The sequence below is a fragment of the Meleagris gallopavo genome, chromosome 11, assembly GCF_905368555.1.
Source record: "Meleagris gallopavo chromosome 11, MGAL_WU_HG_1.1, whole genome shotgun sequence".
In the NCBI taxonomy this organism is placed as follows: Eukaryota; Metazoa; Chordata; class Aves; order Galliformes; family Phasianidae; genus Meleagris; species Meleagris gallopavo.
The window spans coordinates 16762078-16788120 of NC_139414.1; the positions used below are offsets into that span (position 1 = coordinate 16762078).

Consider the following 26043-nt stretch of genomic DNA (forward strand, 5'->3'; position numbering starts at 1 on the left):
TCTCCTGGAACAATACCTTCCCTCCAGCTCTAGCACACTCATATTATAACCCACCAGGATTTTCTAGAGCTTTTTGATCCCAATTCAGCTGCTTTATCCCTGCCCATCAGAATTATACATACCTCTCACCACTGAGGAGCATACAGAGACGGACCATCACAAACCGCCACCTCCTTTCCTCACAGCCGCTCTGGGGGCAGCACAAAGAGCACCTACCACACCTGAGCACCGAGGAAGGCAAGAATCCATCAGTGCAGGCAGCTGTGAGAAATAAACTGTCCTGATGGGGAATGCAGACATCTGGGGATGAGGTGGCAGGGCACAGAAAATAGAGGTCTGGGGATTCCCCTCAGTGCTCCTGCTGCTGAGGTGGAATGTCAAGTCTGCAGCTGCTGGTGCAGCGCTGACTGCCTTCTGAGAAGGCCTCTGTGTCTCAGCTCAGTTCTGTACAAAACAACCCTCGCTGTGAATACATGTAAGGAATCAGGCTGATATTAGCCATCAAATGATGCTTCTGGCTCTCCTAATGTCCCTCCCAAAACACCACAGTTCACAGATTGCTTTTTGGAACATGGAGGTTCAGTGGCAGCACTGAGGGGAGAAAAGGCAGGTTTTTCTGTTGTGCTGGTCAGTGCCAGAAGAATGTAAAACTGTCTAAATTTAGGAGCAGCATTTTATACTGTGGTTGAGATTCTTCAAATCGTTAGTCAAGAATATCATCCTTCACAAATTTTAGATATGCTTCAGCTAAAGGCACGTTTTTAATTACAATAGATTTTGTGAAGAAAAATTCTCAGAGACAAGGTGAGAATTTATGGTACTCAGTCACTAAATGAGTGCTCAGAAATCAATAATTTCACAGGCTGAGTCTACCCAGCTTGGTGCCTGTACAAACACCACACGCATCACTGCTGTGCAGAACCAGCAGCCTGCTCCTGCTCCCAGCACCACAGGATGCTGGTCGGCCTCCTTCACTGCCTTTGCTTCTCTTGTCTGCAATGTAGAGATAATACTTCTCGGCTCCATGGCGCTGCCAGATTTGATTCATGAATGGTTTAAAGCATTCTTTGATACTCACCCTGAAAGGTGCTTGAGAACCATAAATTATTACTTTAATATAGATAATAATTTTCATCTCGTGAATGTTTTATAGCACTACTCCAAATTCATGCCTGATATAACTCTAATAAGTTGAGTAGAGTGAAAACAAGGATAAATTTGGTACAATATATGAGGTAGCAAAATGAAATTCGATGTGTGAGACTGAGGACTTACCAAGGGGCGTTGCATACACAGTAATGTCAGAAACTTGTCTCTCTGCCCATTTATCTACAGCAAAAATATCAGCTCATGGCAGTATTTAACTTCTTGAGGTCTGATCCATCACAAAACACTTCTTTCACATCAAAAACATAGTTTTCTAACATGTTGTATTGCCATACATATGTAGTTTGTATATACCAAGAATTAGTATACTTGATCCTGTATTTGCTTTCATGTTTCAACCTCAATACTTCAGTTGAAAGCACACTGTTTTTCACAGGAACAATCTTTTTAATAAGGCACTCCTACAACTTCCAGTCCTTAGTCATGAGAGCACAAGAGACAAGACTGGGAGGGATCCTCTGGGTCATACTCAACTTCTCATAAGCAATCGCATCATAAGCAGCCATGTATAAGACTGGAAAAGATAGGTTTTCTGTCTCACTCTCCAAAAAAATACTGTTTATACACTTCACTGCTGTGATACTTAGATTCTTTTAATTTCCAGAACAAATCTCTTCATTCTTGTGCCAGCCTTTTCAGAGTTGAAATAGCTTTCCTCCTCCAAGGTTATCCAGCCCTTTGTGTGTGTATATATATATATATATACATATATATATATATATGTGTGTGTGTGTGTGCGTGTATATATATATATATATCCTTTATGTATACAGGAAGAATAATTGTGTTCCTACACAGTCCTCATTTTGTTAGGCTAAACCAGTCAGCTGCTTTTAGTCTCTCTGTAAAATGCTTTCTTTATCCATCTGATAATCTGTGTGGCCCATCTCTGATGAATTTAGTGTACATATTCATGTAGCGAGAGAATCAGAGAACCTATTTTTTTCAGATTAAATAAAAAGGCTGCAAATACATCACAAAGAAGACACAACTTTGTGAAAATTAAATCTCGGCGTCTGCTGGCGAAGCTGATTATGAAAAAGTGGATGTCACCCTAAATCCTTCTATTTGATGGAAAAATTTTATCAAGGGACTTTGAACAATAATTCTGGTACCTCACTAATGAGGTCCTGTGGCTGAGCTGGTCTTTTTTATAAAAACAACATAATAAAGAAATGTGCTAACCAGCTTTCAAAAGGAAAAAAAAAAAAAAAAAATGATAGACATATGCTATTTCACACATCAGTCAAAACCATAAGAACCTGAGATTGGTTTTATTTTATTCACCTTCTCCTTCATGATTGTGATTCTCAGAATTAACTGCTGCTCTTCCCACAGTTTATTCTCTGCCAGCAGGTTTGGGCAATGAATTGCCTCTGCAGTTGGACTTCAGAGTTTCACTAGTGTTGCCAGTGAGTGATCCTGGCTGTCTTGGTTCTCATACTCCTTATTTATTTCTTCCTTTCCTCATTCTTTCCTACTGAAGAAAATTTCCATGGAACTTAATGGGAAAGATAAGCATCTAAATTGTACATGATGATGTGCCCTACTGATATACCTGTACCTATATGGAAAGAGTACTTCATATGAAGTTTTTACATTTACAGTTATTACTACTAGTATACTGTCACTCTTCTGTAATCCTTCCTGTCCCCCTCCAAGCAATGTCAGACTTTTCTTTAAGTTGGTAGCTTATCACAAAATAAAGACATGAATGATTCAGATGCTTTGACAATCTTTCTGCTGGACATTACGCTCACCAGAATATGCAATTTACTGCAAAAGTGCAACAGTTGTACTCATGCTACTTCCTAGAATGAAAATATAGAATTATTTGAGCAAATTTTACTTATATGTAGAGTTGATCATAAACCTTTAAAATACTGAAACTAGTTTGGTCAAGTATTACCTAGGCATCCACTCTTGTTTTTTTCCACCAATAGATCACCAAAGCACAGACAGAAAAATGCACCTACAGAGATGTCCTAAGTCATCTTAAGTCTTAAATATGATTAGTAGGTAAATGTATACAGCTAGAGATAACATGGACAAAGTAGAGCAACCTTTAATGGAAATCAAAGTTTTTCAGCTGGTATAAAAGCAATTTCCAATCATGCTCGAGATTTACCAAATTAAGCAAATAACGTCTGAGACGGCAACGTGAGTGCTCAATACAGATAGTTATAAAACAACTGATTAATTCCCCTTATAAGGTGCAGCTGCAGTTTCAGTCTAGCATGCAGAAGTAGAGTTTGAGGCAGTTCCACTGCCAGATTTCTTAACTAAGTGCCCACATTTCCACATTCTGCTACACCCAGTTGGGCAAGCAATCATTTATCTGTCTTCCATGTAAGTCATATAAATTGATATTTCAGTACAAAATCATAAGATTCCCAGCAAATAAATGAGTGGACAGATTATGCAGCCAGCCAGCTTTAGGTACCAGCTTAAATGTTTGATCTATCAAAATTATGGACTTTTTATTTCAAAAGTCCTAGTATTTCCTTGCAACATTGGAATATAAAAATCAAGTAACTAATGGCAGTGAACCTAAGCTGTTTTGCTATAGTAACTTTAGTGGCAATACTATTACTATGGTAGCTAAATACTAGTAATTAATAAACACTGAATGAGAATAAAGGAATGCCTTTTTCTGCCAGTTTTTCACCATATTAGCATCCTCAATTCAAAAGTTCAAATACGCATAAGAGAACAGTTGGATAACTCAACAGCATAAAGAGGAAAAACAGAAAGGAGTGGAGGAGAGAGGATTACAGTAAGGCTGAAAGAGCTCCAGATGAAAGTAACAGACACAGAGAAAATGAATTCATATTATTAAGATGAAATCAATGCAGGGCACACCATCAGTTGTCCGTCCAGCTCACCATTGGGCTTGATCTTTCAGAGCATGACAGTAGAGAGGAGATTTTTATTTATGAGACCATTCTGCTTATCTTTTAAAATACTTAATACATGAAAAGCCTGTCATATGGAGATTTATGTAGTAGAAAACCAATGCACAACTACAATTACAATAAAAAAAGGGAAAACTACTCATAAATACAAACTGTATTATGAGTCTCCATATAGTCAAAACTCATGCAGGAAGTTCATAAACTCACCAGAGACCATCCACTGTCATTCATATGTCCTTGTATTGCAGAGAAGTGTTTTCTGTCTCAGCAACTTACTGTTTAATGGGCTAATGCATATTTTCTGGATGGAATGGTGGTGTGGAAGTTCTGTAGGGAGGCATGCTAAAAAAAAGAATGCTTCCAAATATTAAAGTCTCCTGGTCATTTTAGTCTCCTGGTGATAGAGAAGGCCAACTTCACTGATTGGTTTGAAGGAAAGTTACACACCTTGAATGCTTTAGCCTTATAAGCAAGAGTATGCAATAATTCCCATGGAGTATAATAAAACTGCAATATAACTTTTTTAATTTTGGAGCTATTTGTGCATCTCCTAATTTCAATCTCTTACTCACTAACAATCCAAAATATAGCAAGATATTGTAGAAAAATGTTTCATTTCTTTAACCGTGCAACCCAACAAAACACTTTGTGACCCTGAGTTTTTTTGTTGCTAGCTAGTGAACGAGCAACAAGAAAGCAGACCCCTTCTGAGTCCCTCCATTGATGACTTTCTCTGTGAAACTAAACCAGAAGCTGTTGCAAGGCCTGTAACTTCAAATACTGCAGGTAAACAAATTTCTGTTCTATCCCTGAATAGAGATTAAAAATTTGTTTTAATTACTGTGCATTTTGTCAAGTGATTGCAATAAGTCACTTAAAAAGATTTGTTACCATTTGCACAAAATTATATACTGATTATAATTGATCAATCTATTATTCGAAAAAACATTGATCATTAATTTTGAGGTCAAATCTGGTGTGATCCAAGTCACATTTACTCCAGCAGATCTCTGAGTTAGAATTAAAGGCAACTTGAACTGGAAGTGTAATTCTACTCAACAAATCCTCAAACTTTGTTTTTGCAAAAATTTAACCTACAGGTAAGCCACATTTAATTTAGTTTTATCCAAACCCATTCTTTGGAAATATGTGCTTTAACCAAAACTTGGATGGGATGTCTGAGAAAAGGGGAAGAGATAGCAAAACAGCTTATCCAGGCTAAGTTTGGAAACTTCAGTAATGAAAGGTTTTAACAAATTTCTTTTCTGCTTTGTGTTGTGCTGAGATAGTAAAGCAGATAATACAGAGTGAATCCTGAAAGACATGTGAACTAAGAGAAATGTAGCGCCCTGCAGAAGTGCTTTTAGAAGTTGGTCATCTTCTATTCAAAGCATTTGAGCTGACGGACTGATCGCATAAAAATCAATAGAATTACTATGTTCTATTGCTATCTTATACAATGACTTGCCTTGTTAGAAGCAATTTAATTAAAATCTATATACGTGCAAATTATTAAAATGTCTAAATGACTAATTAACAGTGATTATCCTTACATCTAATTATATTATTATGTGTCTAAAGCAATATATGAGTTCTAATAACAAAATTGGAACACAGAACCGAATGAACACTTGTAAATATTATTTCCTTTTAGGTAGCTAAAGATATTACAGAAGTGAATATAAATGTTTCAGGTTGTTTAAGACTCTTGTTTGTTGTAAAACGAAATAGCCCATTTCTGCATCAAGTCCTCTATCTGCCCTGAGTATCAGATGTACTTAAGAACAAAATCAAAGTTTTTTATTCTGTGAAGACTGATGAAATTTGGTAATTTCCTAAGAACGTGGATAAAGCACTACAAGAGACAGTGCTAATTCCTGTGCCAAAAACACTTCCCCTGTAAACTGATAATGAAGAAGTATTCCTGTTCTTTACATGCTGAAGAATTTCAACTGTTACTCTTCAAATAACTCATAAATGAAAAACTCGGACTGAAGACTGGCTTACATACAGATACAGTCTTCACAAGCTAAAGCAATATATTTTATAATTATATGCAATATTTATCCTGAAAAGGACACACAGCAATGACAGTAGATACAGTTAATAACCACAAACTTACTCTTTTTCGACAAGAGAAGTTGGCCAAATTTCAGGCAACAGAGATTGTTTCCAGGAGGAAAAGATTACATTACAGTCTTCTGTGCAATAGCCTTCTTTCAGTACTGCAAAACCCTTAACTTCAGAATCTCAGATCCTTTGCTAGTTATGATTCAGATCCACAGCTCTCTTTTTGTTAGGATCATACTATCCGTGCTAGAGCTAGCTAGCTCTGTTTGCAGCTTTTCTAGCACAACTTCTTCTTTCTCAACTTTCATATGTATTCTGCATCTCTAATAGATATAGCCTTTGGAAAATAGTGGCATCTATTGGTTTCTGCCAAACACATGGATGAATCAAACATAGCTCTTGTTTTCTCTGGTTCCTTTCCTATCTTAAAAAGATTCATTAATATCACAAACATTTGCTTTGTCCAGCAATATATTCAAATATTTGTGATAGAATCTGATTGCAATTCCTTTAAATGACACAAAACACACTTTCTACTATGATTTTTTGAAGAATCTAAAAGAAGACAGACTCACTAACTAACTCAGTGAACTAACATGAACTTGCCTCTCTAGTTTTTAAGTTTTGTCCAGAAACACTGAGAGTGCAAGTTTAGATCATTTTTAACCTTACAGAATCAAATAATCATAAAATCATTTGGGTTGGAAAAGACTTTCAAGATCACCGAGTCCAACCATCAACATTACCTACTGAGTTCCATTACCAAAACATATCTTTAGTGCCACAAATCAATGGCTGAATTCATCATGCATAGTTCTGAGAAACTAAGGTGAGTTGCCTTCCAGAACAAGAAAGATGGGTTCAGTTTTTTTTTCTCAGAAATATGTTATTTTAAATATTTGTTTAATGAAAATAATTCAGCATCTCTGAAAAGGAAATCTCTCTCAATTAAATGTTAGAGAAAATTGTCCACTTGTCCACTCTTCCGTTTTTTTCTTACTGGCATGTGACACAACAATAGTGCACTAAGCAACTTTTATCAGTACATGGTAAGTCGAAGCATTAAACTAAATCTAATCTAAATGTTCCACTGTACAAGAAATCTTCAAAACACAAGGAAATGTGGACTTAGGCTACAATCTTAAGGCTCTCAGATTGAAAGCCTTTCTTGCAAATCAGTTTTTTTTTAAACTTCACCCAGATAAGCACCTGAAATCACTAGTTATATTTGAATTTGCTAGTTGACAGCCTTAGCCTGGAAAGATACATCTACTGTAGTCTAAGACATTAAATCATGTTCCAACTAAGGAAAAACAACAACAACAAAACAAATGCGAGCTATTTGAATTAAAACAACACTGAATTCTAACATTTTGTCTCTAAGTATTATCAACAGGTCTGGATCTCTTGGATCTTAGTGAACCTGCCTTACAAACCCAAAACAAAGCAAAGAAATCAGAGAATCCATCAAGAGGTGAAGGCTTAAAAACTTCAGCCCACAGAAAGAAGACAGACAATTCTGACCTTATCAGTGTGGATGCTGAACAGAAAGTTCAGACTGTCAGAGTTTCAGACAAGTCTTCACTAGATTTAGGTAAGAGTGTAGCTATTATATCAGTATTACATAGCCTTGCTTAGCACAAGTTTCACCTTGTTTCTAGCACAAAATAGTGAGCAAGATGAGACTTTTTGTTGCACTGCACTTTAACAGAGAGTGTACACTTAACTTTGTATAAACATTTTGCCCTTTTTGATACACCTATAAAGCTGTCAGTAAATTCGCAAATCAAGATCTGAGTTTCCAAAAAAGAATTTAGTCAGGATCAGTAAAAGGCAGAGAAATGCAGAGGGATATCATGAGAAAAGAACCCACATTAGAGACAGGCTACACTGAGTGTCCTTTTCAGAACTGCAAGTGCTACAAATAATTACACAATCTTTTTTTAATACTGTTTCATCATTCATACTAAAGAAAAAAAGTTCCATTCTTGATAAAAGAGTTATACGTTTGGACAAAAAACCCAAACACAACTCAGTATCCTGCCAAGCATGATCCATTGATGAGCTCTGGAAAAGGTGAACTTAATTTTGTTCCATACAAACTAAATTACTTGCATTGCAATTTAGAAATTTGCAAGGTAAATGTAATTTATACCAAGGTAGGAAATTTTCCAGTCACCAGCACAGAAATTCTTTTACAGAACTTTGTCTTCATCAGGAGTTAAACATCTCATTTTTGCAAACATACGACTGAATCCTATTGGTTGCCTGCACAGTTACTTGTAAATGGTAGTCACTAGAAGAAGTTCTATTTCTACAATCTGAATACAATACAAACACATTAAATATTTCTAACTAAAATTTAATCAGATCTGACACACAAATCACTGATTTTATGTCAATATTTCCACTGACATTCTGACTGTGAATGCTCTAACACCACACCAGACCCTCTGAAGAAAACAATTCCACCTCAGCTGAAACTAAGACACAGCCTTAAAAATCATTATTTAGTAAATGCTGCAAATTCCAAATATTTTTTGAGAATATTTGTGAGAGAGGTGCACAGCATTTGTGTACACTGGACCTTAATTAAAATAATACTTGGTGGCACAGCTTCGCAATTTCTTCTGACCATTTACTTAACAGAGGATAATAAATTTAAGAAACAGCAGTTTCTTTAAAAGATTCATATCTTCTTTTCTTATCTTTCAGTTGATATTCAGACACAGATTGAGAAATGGGATGATGTCAATTTTCCTGGAGACAGGAGCTGCAAGGTTCATCCTTCTGCAGAACGAACATCATCATCATCATCTAGAGCTCAATCAAAAGAGCTTTTATGGTACAAATTTTGCTTTCATTCATTTTCTAATAAGAATTGAAGTCTTGTAAAGTAGTGGTTAATTGTTAGACAAAGACTGCAGTTGCAGTCTTGTGTCATTACCAAACTTCATTTTGCTTTACTATGAAGTGATAGAGACATCATCTCCACTGCACTATACAAGGTTCATGCCCATATATGCTCAGTGCTTTACTGGTAAATTAGGTCTGATTCTATTGCATTAACTATTGTCTGCATGGGACTGAACAGCTGAATAGCAGGAACGCTCTAGAGGCTCCAGGCACTTTTGATATCTCCGAGTTCAACAACTCAGTTAAAAGAAATAAACTAACAGGCCAGCATGGGCTCTTAGCCTGAAATACAGACGGCAGTGTATTAGCATACAGTGATAAGTCTGTAAATGTGTTATTTCTAGGTCCACTGAAAATAGATCACAGTCTGAGCTGACTAATGTCAAGAGCGCTTTCGACACTGATTCAACATCAGAACTAGAAGTAGCACCTGCAATACAGGTAAGAGAGATTTGGTAGATTTAGTAACATTGAAGAGGCAAGTAGGAATTGTCCCACTGGCTAACTACTCACATGCTGGAAGAAATATTTAAGGGATATGTTCAGGATCATCAGTTAAAATCTTTATACAGCTGAATCTTCACACAGCTTCCAAATTAATGTTACAAAACCAGCCTATTTCATCATCTCAAACATTCAGTTTAATACTGCAAGGAACTGTGACCTTCCTGTCCAAAAGGCCTCAAACTACAATTTACAGCAGTATCTTCTTTCTCTTCTTCCAGTTCTGAAATTTGAACTTGTAATTGTTGCTTATCCCTGAAACATAACTTTTGATAACTTTTCTGATTCTGTTGGTGAATCAGAAATACACAAAATTGAGAAATGATAAGCAATACATGAGGCCAACATTGTTTAGTAGTTTACCTCCATGAGTGGGGGAGCGAGGTTTTCAAAGAACTTTTTCCTGCTGGAAAATGAACTCCAACACAGAGGACTCCGGGCTGCAGGTTTGTAGATTTGCCCAGTTCCACTATCATAGGGTAACCCTGAACAGGACTTTGTAGAAATTATTGAAAGTTGTATGGTATTAAGTATGTATGTATGCACAAATATGTACAAAAATACCTTTATATATGCATTCATTTAGTTCACATTGCATATTCATCTTCTTTCCTGCATTTTATTTCTTAACCAAAAGTTTTCAAATTCAGCTAACGCTACTGACAGGGGAGAGAGAGTTGTTCAGCAGATTCACTTCTAGTTAAAAACAATTTTTCTTCTTGCACAGCTATTTTTATGCCTGCACTTGAAAAGCTTTCTGTCAGGCAGAAAATCTAGAAATTAATGAAAGTTAATGGCCCCATTTGAAAAAGAAAAAATGAGATACCAAATTGCCAAATGCCATTCCTGAGATCATGCACTACTTTTTGCAGAAAGAGACTCATTTCTCTGTTGTTATTAGAGAAAAAGTCGTCTTTCCCTCCCTGCCATTTTTACATTGCAAACAGGATTTTTACCCCTTGGAAAGCCTAACATTAATTCCAATGCATAATGTCTTCTTTCTGTACAACATGTATACACTTTAATGGAATAGATCTGTTGCATAATATCATCCTTAGACAACATGTTTTCACAAGCTTTGTCCTTCTTATCTTTAAGAGCCCCAAAACACTTTTTCTTCAGTCTAATAGTACATATTATAATAATAATTAGTAATAATTATGTTTAAACTTAGATGTGTGTAAATGAAGTAGATGGTTACAGAATCTAAGTGCTGCTGCTCTCTGGAAAAGCAATTGCAAATTTAGTATATAAAATCTCTAATTTATATGTCTATTTCCTGTTTATCTTCCACTAGAATAACTGCAAGAGCAAAAATTAGCATTTATCACTTGGTTTAGATTCAATCATCTGCATCTCCGTAGTATTTTGTAAAACGAACAGTATTTAAAAATTAAAAACGTGTTAAGTTGAACCAGCCAACTTGAAGGACAGGCAGAATATAAAATTCCTATCTGATGAGTTAGCATATTTTTCATGTTTTGTTTTGCTTTATCATAAGCTGTTTTTTTTTTTCAAACTCGCAATCCCCTCAAGTCATGAAATGCTGACCTAGTAATTAATAATGCAAATAAGTGATCTGAAGTTCTTATTTTGGCTAGTTTACACAGAAATTTAGTATTTTCATTCACTGCCTGCTCTATCCTGCTTATATTTGGACTGCCAAAGTTGTCAGTTCCCAAAAACCAGGCTCATCTGTCTTGATAGAGTTCTTAATCTGTTTGTAAAAGAAATCACATTAGCGCTTTTGTCAAAGCATATGTTTTCCATACTTTGTCCTCCATAGATCTTGTCTATCTCTATTCAAAGGGTAGTCTTTGCATATGCAACAGACTCTGCCTTACCCTAAAGATTTCATCCTGTCAAACTTGCTGCAGTTAGCTATCAGCAGTTTCTCAGCTAATCATCATCATCACTCATCTTTGACATGTTAGATTTAGTTCCTCCAAGTGAAATACTAAGCAACTAGGTTACATTTTCTCATTAAAATTATACAATCTTCTTAACAAAATCCTATGTTTACCAGCACTTACGTCACACAAAATCACAAAGGCAAGCTCTGAATTAATAAGGAAGAAATGTGTTTGAAGGTTGGACAGGGCAACAGCATGGTAGCTGTCACTGGATGTGGCCAACTTCCTTCTTAGTATTCTGTTCACAACATACGTTCCCTACTAATTCTTAAACTGCATCAGACTAAGTATCTTTTTTCTTTCTTTTATCTGCCATAACGAAAAGTTCCTTGTTATGGTTTTACTGGTGAAAGATATCCTACAGTGATGGGGGTTTCTGAAAGTTTGTTTTCTCTTTGACGATTCCACAAATCAAAGGGAGACAGTAAGTTCAAACATATATGCATGAAGTCTGCTTATGTTTTAACTCTCAAAATATGATTTAAATCTCGGTCCTCTCTAGATATGTTAGACGTTGTATTGCTCATTCAGAATGCATACACAAAAAACCCTGACATACTAAAAACTACACCTAATTCTACTACTTCAACATTCTTAGACTAAGATGTATCCCAAAGACTGCAGAGCATTAGAAATCTGCAGCTTTGGCAGCATATTTAGAATGCATAATTTATTCCCCATTTCTTCCAAATGGCTATGATAAGACTAATGAATGGCCTGGCTCTTTTTGGATGTGCCAGTTACTCTAACAAAACTAAGTTACAAGGGACAGATTAATCTCATTATCTGAAGACCTGCTCAAAATTTAAGACTATAATTTAAGCCTCTCACCAACAGTTAAGGTCCAACAGCACATAAGCAGACTACAAACGCAGGAAGGTGTGCACAAATGTACTTGAATGGAAGATTTTGCCCCTGAAGACAGCAGCCAATGATCAACTACAGTACCTCCGCTGTAGAGCGGTGAGCATATCAAACCACAGTGTATGCAGACTGTCCATGCCTCAGACGTACCCATTCCACCTTGACCCATAATACACATTGGGCTCCCCTTAGGGATGTGGCTGCAGAGTCCTAGTCCATCACCAGCTGGAGATGTGAAGTTCTCCAGTGCTGGCACTCCATTTCCATCCCTTCTCCTTCTGCACTAGTGAAAGGCAGCATGCTTGCTACATACGGGTTTTTTCATTTCTGGATTATGGCAAATCAAAATACGACTGCATTGTCTATATGCAAATGCAGCTTACGTGGGTTTTTCTACTTCTGTCCCCTCTGACTGAGAGCAGCTGTGCATTTTATGGAGAAGGTGTATCCTGTGTGGATTATGCGAGGAGAATGTGTATGCTGACACATGGCAGAGAAAGGAATTTCTGTGCTTCTTTCTTATCCTCTTCCCCTCATCCCTCTATTGCTTTACTAAGCTCACTCTCCCCTTCTACACTACTAATCAGTCTAAGCATCATGATTTATGGTACTGTCTTTGACCTAAGGAAATTACAGTCACTGGAAAGAAAGGATTCTAAAGCTGATGCAGTCAAACATCTTGCAAGAGTCAACTCTTAAATAATGAAAAGGAGAGGAACATAATTAATGTCTATCAACAGAATTTTGTGTCAAAAGCAGATTTCATTCTCTGATCACATTACAGATTGGGATGATAAATGTTGCTCTGTGATACTCAACGAGATGTTTAACTCAGCATACAATATTCTGATTAAAAAATTAGTAACTTAAACAGATTAAAACTGGCTAAATTTAGGTTCTCAAGTTTTTTAGTAGGAACGGTAGAGTTCCTACTAAGTAAGGTAGAGTTCCTACCTATCATAAGGTAGAGTTCTTTGGTGACTGCAAAGAGAAATCGTTTCTTCAATATTATTGATCTGAAAATAAATATGCAAGCCACTGGTAAAACCTATAAATAATGCAAGAATGGAATGGAGAAAACATAAGCAAGACAGTCATGAAAATGAGCTGGTGACCAAGATACCTACATAACTAAGAATTCCAACACAACCACTTGAAAAATCATGTTTCTGAGTGACAATGCAGGCTCTATAACACTACACTGGAAGGCAATTCTGAAGAGGATCTATGTCTGAGTGTATAGGGATGTCAATGAGTGCTCCCTGTGCAGTATGGTGACAAGAAAAGCATAGAGAAAAAGGCATTATTTCTGGAAACAGGAGGTCTTTTGCTCACTTTAAAAAGAAACAGCAATACAGGTATTGGACTGTAGCATTCACTTTTGTTATCTGTATGGCTATGCATTTAAGCTATAACCAATTAATGAGGGAAAGTAAAAGAAACCAAAAAAAGGTTAAAATCTGAAGAAAAAAAAAAAGCCTCATAATGAGCTAAGATCTTAATCTCTTTATATCTTTTAAAAGACAATTAAAACCTAATTAAAGTAATGGGTATCTTTCCACAGAGAAAATAAGGAGTACTAGACATGCTTTAAACTACTGAAGAAAAGCTAAGAAGTAACAGCTGTAAAACTGAAATTAAAAGGAGTAAGAGAAACAAGGAGGTCAATTAAATTTCCGAACAGTGATAAGATTAAGGTCTCCTGATAACTTTAAATTAAATCCAAGCACCTTCCTCAAAGACATGTAATCCAGACAACCTCCATTTATTCTCTGTAGAACATCAGATTCATCTTATGGGTGTGAAATGCTGTCATATGATATAGAAACAGACTGTTTGAAACAGTTACATCTTCTGTCTGAAGTTCTATTTATTGTTAAAATGCATAGGAACAAAACAGAAATTTTAGGGCTAGACTGACACAGGTATGTCATCCTTTTATTTAAAAAGACATGAGCATACACAGAAAGATAAACATCATATGAACATATAAGAATGTACTGCGTGTTTCATTCCAGCAATGCACGTTTCAACACTTGCAGACACAGCCCCGTGTGTCTGAAATGAGCAAAATCAGTTTTTTTCCAGCAACACGGCTTATTGCAAATAAATACTGTAAGTATAGTAATCAGTAATATCATCATGTAAATTAATGCACTTAGGATCATGGTGAGGCAAACGGCTCATATGTATAACCTCTAACAAACACAAGGGAAGAGATTAGCACTCAGAGCTCTCTTTTGCAAGATTAAGCCACTTCGTTGTTTTCTAAGTTATCACTGAATACTGCTTGTTTTTGTACTGTCCCTTATATGGAAAAACAATGAATAAAATATTTTTAATAAAGAAATAGGGGGGAAATGGTTATATACTTCCAATAGGATTGACAGATATTATGGTGCAGAATAAAGCACTACTGATTGTAAATTAGATTTATCCCTCCAGTTAAAGTCATAGCAAACCTGGCTCTCTAATGAGTGGAAAGCATTGCCACAGTCGTAATATAGGAGTAGGAATAATTAAGATAAAAGTCTTAACAAAATAGCCATCTATTCTCCTGTTAGCCCAACTCTTCCACTGTCTTTTCTTGGCTCTCTTTTGTCTTTAAAGCATCCTGAAGAATAAGAAAACTCTAGGAAAGACAAGTTATTCTGCTTCTACAGCACAGGAGAATTATTGCAAGAACACAGCTAGTTTTGCCCAAGAAAAAGGACATTCTGTGCTCCAAGCGGTTAAGGACATAACTCAGAAACGTGGCAGAGTATGTCATCCCATTCTGATTCTTTTATTTATTTTTTTTTTTTAGGTGCGATCAACTAAGGAGCAGCGTTGGGGAGGGCCTCTTCTCTCAAGAAATCACTCATTGGAAGAGGAATTTGAAAGAGCTAAGGCAGCTGTGGAGGTATTACTTCATTTACTCTTTTCCTCTTCAGCTAATGCTCTACAGATTTCATATTCATTTTGCCTCACAAATAGAGAAGAAAGTTTGTACTACATTTTTCAAAGCAGAGAAAAGATACCGTTCCTGTAGTTACTCATTTAAGATACCAGTTTCTCTCTTAACAAAATATAAAATAATAGTTATAAATGGAGATGATGAGAATGAATTTTTCAGAATTGATTTTGTCTTACTATAGCAAGTGGGTCAAGAAAATCCCCCATAAATGTAAGTACTTCCAAACTGAAGTTATAAGAGTGAAAAATATTTTTACCCCAGTAACTGAATGTGTGCAGTCACTCAGACACAAACCAATTCTCCACACTGAAATTCCAATTAAACATCATTGATAAAGAGAATGATTACTTGCTGTAATGGGAGAATAACTGCACACACAGAAGTAACCAATGAATTTTTATCATCAGTGACAGAATGTTAAGTACTGAAGCACTTCCTTTTCCTGATAAACATAGTTTGAAAAGGTACAGGTATTCAGAAAAATACCACCATAGGTTCTCAATGCACATAAAAAAATTGTCTACATTTACAAAGTTAAAATGAATAGAGCAAAGTTAGCTGCTTTATAAACCATGCACTTAAGCTATATACTGAACACTGAATGCCACACACATTTGTTTGTGGCAGGAAAGGAGAGACTTGCTTTCAGATTACCACTGCTTAAAACTTTCCAGTTTTTCCTACTTATGCTGCAGTGTGATCTTTAAGGTGGGACATGTACAGAAATCTGAGACTGAGACACAGGGAATTGGTGATTAACATCTCTGCATTGCAGTTAGTTGTTAAGCAAATGGTGTCAGTACTCTTCTAATTGCCAGAAATCACATGTAATGGTGGAAACCAGACTTTAAGTAGAAAAAAAAAAAAAAGTGTTTTGAGGCTAATAAAAGATTATAAAACATTACTGAATACTTTTTAGAGTAAAATAAGGAGGAGAATGTATTGTATAAAAAAAACCCTGCACGTTAAAAGGTTATTCTAAGGCACCAAAAATTATTAAAATGCTTTAACATAGTCTTGAAAACAGCTATTTAAAATAATCTAATTAAATGTTTCTCTAACTATGTAACTGGCAGTCTAAGCAATTCTTTATACTTAAAATAGAAACTTGGACCAGGTAGTTAAAATAAAAAGGAGAAGATTCTTCAAGACCTTACAGCTATTTTCATTTGCATATGAAAAGAGATGAATTTTTTTGTAGCAAAAACGAAGTGGTAAGAAATCCAAGGTGACTGAAATAAATTGCAGGCCATCTCAGAAACATTAGTGCTTACTCAAGAAGAAAACAGATATGGTGTTCAAAAAATTCCTCTTTTAGGCTTTCTGTAATACTCTTCAATTGGGAAAGCTCCAAGTGGTAAGATTAGCCAGAAAACAGATCAAGAAAAGGAAGTAAATCTCAGGTTCCTTGTGGTTTGCTTCAAAAATAATTAATTAACAATTCAGTAAATGAAGACATCAAACTTTATCCTCCACCCAATTTTCACTTTAGAGCTTTGGGAATGGCTTTGAGATGTCAAATTTTGAGATAAATGAAAATCTGCAAGGCAATTCTTTCTTAAGTACATTTAAAGATATATCTATGTCATTGGGGATTCTTTAAGTAATAAAGACATAAGTAAATTAGGGTTTGGGCTTTTTTTTTTTTTTTTTTTTTTTTTTTTTTTTACTAAAGAAGGTCTAAATTCCCTTGTGCTGATCAGGTCTGTTTAGACTTGGCTACATTTTTTGTCATTCTGAAACTAGATTTGAATTTTGCCACATTCCTTTGCTACACACCTGAGGGAAGCACAAGGAGCCTCATGCCATTATTTCCAAGTGCCATACATAATCTTTCTAGTAATTAGCTGCGTTTTACCAACAGTTGGCACTACTGAATTAAAAAAAAAAAAAAGCCAGTAAGGGAAATCAGATCCTTTCTATACCTACACTTATTATATTTATATAATAATTGTTTATTTAAATATTAAATTCATACATTTATTATATTTATTCTGCATTATGGTATTAGAAATAAGTTAGAATTAAAATACATGAAACCAAGAAAGTGGAAAAACTTCCAACTGAGAAACATTTCAGATATAGAAAAAAGCAATTCTGATATTTTCTTATGCCTCATTTCCCCAGCATAGAGATGAAACTGCAGATGCCACAGCATTGTGAGGTTACATAAAGGAAACGTTAAACTGCTCTTCTCAGTATCATTTTATTTACAAGCCAATGTAACGTGAGACCTTGCTGCACAATGTGCTGTTATGGAGCATCAGGACATATTACAGCTATATTTTGTGACAACAGTAGTTAGTAATAATTAGTAAGTGCACAAATTTAACATACCGTGTCAGTCACATAGAGCATATTGATGCAGTAATTCAGAGGAAGAACAACCACAAAACTTTTGTTTTTTATGCACTGTTCAAGAAGGAACACTGCAAATTGAGTTTTGGCAGTAGGGAAAGTTCTAACAGAAAATGATGAAAACATGGGAGTTCATAACTTAGCTATTAGTATTCCTCCCCGCTGTTCTATCATAGGAAGTAAAGAGTCTGGGGATATTTTGCCTCTTGTTTAACTGCTTCAGCATGTTTTTAAATACCAACAGTAAAAATAGCCTCTTTGATAAAATGCAAAATATTCTGCATGGAAGGAAAAAGATGGCATGAAACATTTTCCCTAGTTGTCATTTCACTCAGATATTACAGATTACCTGAGAATATGTTAAAATTGTTCATCTGCTCTGAAAACTTTTGGTGTGACCAAAGTAAATTGCCAGCATTAAGGTAGGAAAAACACCGAAATGAAATAATTAGCACCAGTCACATAGCAAATGGAGTTAAAATTAGATTTAGGAGTCTTCAGCCATAGCCAGATTTTCAGAAGCACTCAATATTAATTTAACCCCCCTGCCACTGGAGTCAATGGAAAACTGCTACTCATAACAGCTAAAATAGACTTAGGTCTTTAATAAGGACTGTGTAATATTTACCATCCTCTTCCTCAAGGACACTGAACTGCTCTAATACTGAAACTGTTGCTTGCCATGGTAATGTTATGGCATTTTATCAGGTGCCATGATTGAGCATGATCCAGTTGCTCCACATAGCTTTGCCTCACGTGCTTCAGAAACCCCAAGTGCTGGATGTACTTGGAAGCTGTAGCTGGTGCAGGAGCCCTAAGACTGAATGCTGCTCACAGGGCTGCTGTACACAATGGAAGTGCCCACTCTGCCCAACCTTGCAAATTCCTGGTTACAGCTGCAAAGTACCAGGTGGGTCCTGACCCACATCCAAGTGGCTCGAGATAAGTGACCTTACAGCGTAACTCTTCTCTTACTTTCATTTTTCCTCCACTTTTGATTCACTATAAACATCAAGCACCGTTACTTAAACACATTGTAATTCATTGGCTTTTTAAGTGCAGTATGCACACAGCAAACTTCTGGGTGATAATAAATATGCAATTGAGCAACAGAATTCGAATTGAAGACCTAAAAATACTTACATCTTTGCTTAAGACACTTAAAAGTGGTTTTATATATGCTGAAGAAATGTGATTTATATGCTTCCAAGGCAGTGGGTTCTAAAAGTGATATTTGTGCGAAAAATAGAAGAATAAAAACATTACAAGCATCATATATACATACATATCATTAGATCTATAACTTAATCTGTTTTAAAAGACATTAATAATTACTGTCTATATAGTGGTTATATTAATGTTAATCTGCATGAAAGGGAAATTTCCACTACCTTTTCTCATCCTGAATCTCAAAATTACCTCTAGTAAAAACACAGTCAAGTAATTTTCTTCTTCAATGCAGTGCAGATTTGCACTGAATGCAAAATAGTTCATGGAGACATTTGTTGAACAGGATAGTTTAAGTGATTCAAGTGCTTCTGCTCACTGTTGATAAAAGAGGGAGCAATCTGAATCTTTATCCCAGCCTTTTCAGTTCCTAAGCGGACATTTCAGTACAATCTCACAACTATTTAATTGACTCTATTTCCATCAAATTTGGAATGAAAGCAAATTTTGAAACCTTAGAAGCTGTTGTATAACCAAGTTGTCATCTTCTGTTTGCTTCTATTAAAAAGAATATAATTTTCTCTTTGGGCATGAATGATTCACACTCGTTTCCTAGTCTGCAGAGTAACATAGCAGGTATCTTCACAGATCTGCTAATTGCATAATTCATACAAGTCTGAGCCTCCTAGAAGGAAGTGCTGGATATCCAAGTGAGGTGATACAGCAAAAACCAAAGGGAAATGCCTGTTAGATTCGTAGGGAGGGAATGTACATTGCCATTGTAAACAGCATTGTGATTTACAGCGATTGCACCTCCCGACAGTGGCTATGGGTCCTACCCTTTACATCCAGACTCAAATATTCTGGCTGCTGACTCATTCTAGATCTGTTAACAGTCTCCACTTTCCTTTTTCCGAGTCCCTGAGGAGTAGAGTTGTGGCAAATCACGCATTCACAAATCACGCCTGGCTGCAGAACAGTATCAAAGAGCAATCGATCTTTCAATAGAGATTCAGACAAAACTATGTGAGCAATTTTCTAACATCTCAAAATAATTTTGTACCTTACCCTCAAGTAGTTCTGCCTATACCTCAATAGAATTATTAATTCTCTGACATAAATAAACTGAGAAACTGTGCTCTCAGTAGTGCCACTTCACTGAAGTCCTGGCCATGCCCTGAAGGAACTGGGGAACTTTGCAAAGGCTTGCAGCATTGAGCACATATTCTACTATGGCACTGCTTTTCAGGGTTATAAGTAAGGTGAGAAGGCTGAAAAAATAGATACTGGGAAGAAATTCTCTACTGTGTGGGTGGTGAGACATTGGAACAGGTTGCCCAGTGAGGTTGCGGATGCCCTCAACCCGGAAGCATTCAAGGCAGCAACCTGTTCAAGAGGGAGGAGTCCCTGCCTATAGCTATGGGGTTGGAACTGGATTATTTTAAAGGTCCTTTCAAACTCAAACCATTCTATGAATCTATGAATATTAGGATTTCCACATATCAGAAGACTCCATTTATTTTAAATATCTTGTCCACACACTCTCTAAGCTTGGTGATTACTCTTTTACATAGTAAAAATGATGCTGAATCCATCAAAGTAGGACAATTGTTTTTGTTAGTTTTTTAAAGAAACTTTTAACTATTGTTATTCTTTAGCACATATGCTTAGGGTTTGTTTTTCAGTTTGGCTAGGGATGAGCACCATTCATTTTCTTCAAATTTTTAAGTTACAATTTACTGTTAGCATCAACGAGACGCAGTGTAAACTGCTGCAAATCCTGCTTTAGACAGAACATATGCTGCCTCTGAGATAAAGAGTCTTCTGATGAAGAAATACATTCCAAGATAGGAGATGAAATTTAATTATATGAAATTCCATATTTATACTGTAGTATTTCAGTCAGCACGATTATTAATAGAATGAACACTGCTCAGCAAAATTGCCACTTGTTAAAAAAAGTATAATAAAAGCCTGTCATTTTATTTTAGGATTTTGTTGTTCATTTTTTCATCTTTTTCTTCTAGTCAGACACAGAGTTTTGGGATAAAATGCAAGCAGAATGGGAAGAAATGGCTCGCAGGAACTGGATTTCAGAGAACCAAGAAGCACCAGGGCAAGTCACCATCTCTACCATTGAGAAGGTAACAACACAAAGTTGTTTTCAAACTGTGCATCCTTCCCATGAAATTTTTAGATGAGCTTCAGCTGTTTACGGGATTCCAAGAAAACTTCTGGGATATGGAAGCTAATTTTATCCAAAAGAACTCATCCTTTTTAAATTGACTCTGAATAGGATAAGATTTGAGAAAGTACCACAGTAAGAATACATTTAGACATGCAGAGTGTATGAATTCAGCCAAATGGATTGCAAAGCAAACTGCTGGAGTCTGAGTACTTTTGAAAACAGCCACTCAAGGAAGAGCACCAAGTACTAAAAAATCCAGACAGGCAGACTCAAACACTCTTCTTCATTCCCTTCCTTGTATGCTAATATTAGCTACATAATATATGTTGAATTAAAACATACATTCTTTACACTGCAGTGGCATGAAGAGGAAAAAAACAAAACTTAAAAAAAAAAAAACACAACCCAAAAAACATCTAAATTCAACTCAGGCACCTGAAACACTACTCTTTATCTTGAAAATTAATTGAAGATTCCAGAATATTAACCAAATAGAGATGAAGTTGCAGGCACTGCAGGGAGTCAGCCTCTTGGTTTGTGCTCCTTATGCTCTTTTCCATAAATTGGATGTACTGAGCTCATGCTAGCTTCAATTCTGCTGCTATTGCAATGTGAGCTGTTGCCATTATATTTGACACCCAACATAAGTACCATTAAGCATAACTTTAGTGATCAAGTAAATATACAGAGAGCACAAATATAAATGGCCATTGATGTTTGCTTTTACAGTTTTTGTAATTCAAATTTTATAGGGTAGCTCATCCATTTTTTCATAGAAAAAATGTTTACGTCCTGTTAGAATATAATGAATAACTTAATTTTATAGTTGCTATCCCTCACTACAGGGCTAAACATGGGTCTCTTCATTCTCTCCTCCAGGGATATTATTTCCATACAGAAAACCCTTTCAAAGACTGGCCAGGTGCTTTTGAGGAAGGACTGAAAAAAATGAAAGAAGGTGACCTGCCTGTTACAATCCTGTACCTGGAGGCTGCTATTCTACAAGAGCCCAATGATGCAGAGGTATTCACTCTTGTGCTTTTTGTTGACAAATGAAAGGGGACTCCCTTTAGCATACAAAGATGGAATGGTTTCATGACCCAAAGCTTTGATAGTCATGACTGACTGAAACAGCTTGAACAACTATGCTGGTTCTGGAATAACATATGCTCTGAAATAGATAACGGTGAGCTCTCCATAAGATGAGAATCTATTTTTGAAATGATAGAATTGCCAAATTGTCATTTAAAAGCTTTGAAGAGAGACAATACTTGAAATGCTTCATTTATTTTCCCAATATTTTCAACCTATTAAGCACTACCATTAAAAAAAAAAATTGATTTAACAAGAATTCTAAGATTTTTCTTAGAATTATATCATTTTTCACAGTATTAATGAAACCTGAAAAATATTTACAGTGTAAGTATACAGATCTCTTTGAATTTATTGCTACTGTAAAATAAGCAGCAGTGTTTCAAAAAGCAGAGATAATTCCTAGACCCTCAAGAATCCCTTAAACATATATAACTTAATCATTGTTGTTCAGTGCTTTCTGTAATAGTCTAGCAACATTTAAAATGTGCAGTAACTTACATCTGAGAAACCAGCATGTGTTTATACACTGACAAAATACCTTTGCATCGACTGATTATAAATATTATCATGCTCAAAGGCATTCAGAACTGCACTGATTCATACTATTGGTCTGTACACCGTAGGAAAAAAACTGTAATTACTGCTGAACAGATCTATCTTTATTCTTCTCCCCACTGGAAGTGATACTAGTTGTAACTGTTTGCACTTGGGTCTATATAACAAAACAAGATGATGGTTATTTTTGCAGGCCTGGCAGTTCCTGGGCATAACACAGGCAGAGAATGAAAATGAGCAAGCAGCCATTGTCGCCCTCCAAAGGTAGATAAAGATAACCGCTAAACAAGGGGTCAAATGAGTATTTGGGTAATGGAGACCTAGGTATATTTAACCTCATACTTGTCTTGTAACTTGAACCATGTATTTAACTAAGCAAAGCATTGACACAGGTGTAGAAACAGTGACAGAGAATTGATTAGTCTTTCTATTTTATGAAATAAGTAGAATATTTAATCTAATAATGTAATTAGTTGCACTGAAGAAAAGTTGCACGGTCTGATAAACACAAGTTAGGCATAATGCAAATAAAGTACCTTTTTAATATCCTAGCCACTTAGCATATTTTCTGTTGTCTGTCCTTTAACAGAGAGGTTGGTGGTGTTTTTTTTAATTAGAATGAACCACCTCCAGCTGCTGACTACTAATCTGAGAATATTTGTGGTTGATAGAGATACTTGTATGTAAAAGTCAGTTCCAAAATATCAGCATTATTGTTACTTCCTCTAGTGGGTTTTCATGTTCCCACTTAAAAAGTACCCTCTCAACATTCAATTGCATTAGCAGCATTAACCGTCAAGATATCACCTAGGGATGCTCTCACTTATACCTAACTTTCCATTTTACCTAGACAGAAGACCAAGGGGTTGCCTGAAGTAGGGCTTTTCTATTCCCCCAGTTTTAAAGCAAGAGTGATGTTCAAAAAATAGGCCAGATTTTGTTTTCAGTTCATAATATATAGTCTGTAAGAAGACTATTCCAGTTGACTGGCTCCATCATTATCAAAGAATTACTGAGAATTTAGTATTCGTGAGATGATTCATAGGAAAGTGATTTTTTTTCTTCAAAAGACCTTTTTGCAGAGCTGAAAAATCATATTAAACTGTTTGCATGAATTTAAGTTAAACTTTTTGTTTGCTACACAGAAAATATAAGACCAATCTACCCACTCAACTTACTCATAATGAAAAAGATGAGAGCATTACCTGTGTGCACATATTTATGTACATACATGTGTGTATGCAAAGGTCCATGCATGCACGTTTGTGTACAAATGCAAAACACATTTATCACAAAATAGTAAAACAAAGCCCCTTCTTTGAAAATATTGTTGGAAGATCTTTTTTAAGTGTCTTATTTATTTACAGGGACTATTTTGAAAGAGCTCAAGAACTGTGGTTGGCTAGAAACAAACAAACAAAAACCCTCAACATATTTTTACTTTCTGCCTAGGTGTTTGGAACTGCAGCCAAATAACCTAAAAGCTCTGATGGCACTAGCTGTAAGTTATACTAACACAGGTCATCAACAGGAAGCCTACCAAGCTCTACGAAACTGGATAAAGCTAAATCCAAAATACAAGTATATAGTGAAAAGCAAAAAAGGGTCCCCAGCACTTACCAGGAGGATGTCTAAGACATCAGATGAAAGGTAAATGCAGTTAAATCCTGCTGGCTGAGATGTAATGACCACTGCAAACGATGGTTCATGCTGTGCCTTTAATGTATAGAAGTCCAGCTCGTTGCCTGTGATGGAAACCCAGAAGCTGAATGTCCACAGAGGCAGGGGTAGGAAACAAACAGTTCATTCAGTTTAGGGATTGAGGACTACGTTATTCCATCCATGGAAATTAACAAACTGCAAGCAAAAGATATGTTTTGCTTCAAGTCCCATAACTTTCTACTAATCTTATTTACCCTGACTGCAGCTTCTTTATTCCCAAAATCCTTGTTCTACTGCTTCCAAATTCATACCAGACTTGTATAGCTCTACATGTGTGTTCTTTCTATTGTTCATCAAATTTCCTATACCCCAACCAAGCCACTAGTATCCAGGAACATCAGCCATTTTGCCATGGGACATGGCTTCAGTTCACTGAATATAACTGGGAGGTAGCATCTGCTTGTTTAAAACTCATTTTGTTTTTAAACAAAGAGACAATGCAGTCATTTTATCTGTCTCTAGCCCAGCATACTGTAATGGGAGCTGGCAACCATTTTAAATAACAAAAGAAATCATGAGTTGGCAGCTCTTCATCATATTTTCATGAGGCCAATAAATTAATCTCTCTGAAGTTTGAAATTCATAATAAATTAATTAAAGGCATAAACACCATTTATAGAACCAAAACACTAGTGCTATCTCACTGCATATCATTTTGAAGACAGGCCTTATGTTTTCTCTTATCAGTAAGGAGCCTCAGGTTGACGAGATAATGTCAATAAGATGTAATATGCAAGTTCAGCTTAATTGCTAAGTGTGTTGCTCTACTTTGGCCTCATCACCCAGAGCTGCCAGTGAGGTTTTATGAAGCCTACAGCACATATAGGAGATGGAAATTTTGGCATCCATCTGCAGGGGTCTTGGCTAATCATTTATGGCTCCAAAAATGGCTACTCTTTTTACAACTGAGAAACCCACCTGATTTCATTAGCTTTAATAAGCATTCATGTTTTCTTACTTGGATTCATAGCTTCACTTTGACTTCATTACACAGGTAAACTTCTGTATTTCAGAAATGAGTTTGCAACAGGACGGGGAAGCGTATCTCTGCTAGGATTGAACTCAAGCAGCTTATTTTCAAGTTTATCACTTCTGAAACATCAAGTACAATAATTATGATTTCTAAGATGCAACTTCATGTTATTTTTCACTCTTGTCTAGCTCATTACTTGAAGAAGTAAAGGATTTATACCTGGAGGCTGCTCACCAGAATGGTGACATGATAGACCCTGACTTGCAGACAGGACTTGGAGTTCTTTTCCACCTGAATGGAGAATTTAACAGAGCAATAGATGCATTTAGTGCTGCTTTAACTGTTCGGCCAGAGGTACATTTTATGCTTTTCCATTTTTAAGAACTTAGTTTCACAGTTTTCTTCCTCCTTTCTTGATCAGACCAATACTAATGAGATGCTGCTTCGGTCATTAAAATTTTAACACTTGAAAGAGAAATGTTAATTATCAGACAGCCCCTTTGGAAGTAGACTTATATATGTCTGATTTTTAGCTGCATAATAACTAATGTACTGGTTATTTAAAGTCGCCTATAATCATGAGTCAGAACCTTCCATTCTATATTAACGAAGAGAGGATATGATATTGTTATTTTCTGCCTTACTTTGCAATCAAAAATGAGCTATTATGCCCCCTTTGA

The 26043-nt window shown here is 36.0% G+C and overlaps 1 protein-coding gene and 1 long non-coding RNA gene across 2 annotated transcripts in view; one reads left to right on the top strand and one right to left on the bottom strand.

Annotated features, from left to right (window-relative positions):
* The window catches only part of LOC116217059 (uncharacterized), a 68656-nt gene extending 42948 nt beyond the window's left edge, over positions 1 to 25708 (bottom strand). Inside the window, exons 1-3 of the long non-coding RNA XR_004160976.2 lie at positions 25583 to 25708; positions 25349 to 25482; positions 24289 to 24413 (exon numbers count right to left, since the gene is read on the bottom strand). This is a non-coding gene — a long non-coding RNA (uncharacterized LOC116217059). The remainder of the gene's footprint in view (positions 1 to 24288; positions 24414 to 25348; positions 25483 to 25582) is intronic.
* Positions 1 to 26043, top strand: part of PEX5L (peroxisomal biogenesis factor 5 like) — a 96860-nt gene that overhangs the window by 65148 nt on the left and 5669 nt on the right. Inside the window, exons 4-13 of the mRNA XM_085233407.1 lie at positions 4757 to 4868; positions 7537 to 7746; positions 8868 to 8997; positions 9413 to 9509; positions 15156 to 15251; positions 20858 to 20974; positions 21898 to 22041; positions 22862 to 22932; positions 24121 to 24318; positions 25552 to 25717. Coding sequence (XP_085089533.1) covers positions 4757 to 4868; positions 7537 to 7746; positions 8868 to 8997; positions 9413 to 9509; positions 15156 to 15251; positions 20858 to 20974; positions 21898 to 22041; positions 22862 to 22932; positions 24121 to 24318; positions 25552 to 25717 — 1341 coding nt within the window. The remainder of the gene's footprint in view (positions 1 to 4756; positions 4869 to 7536; positions 7747 to 8867; positions 8998 to 9412; positions 9510 to 15155; positions 15252 to 20857; positions 20975 to 21897; positions 22042 to 22861; positions 22933 to 24120; positions 24319 to 25551; positions 25718 to 26043) is intronic.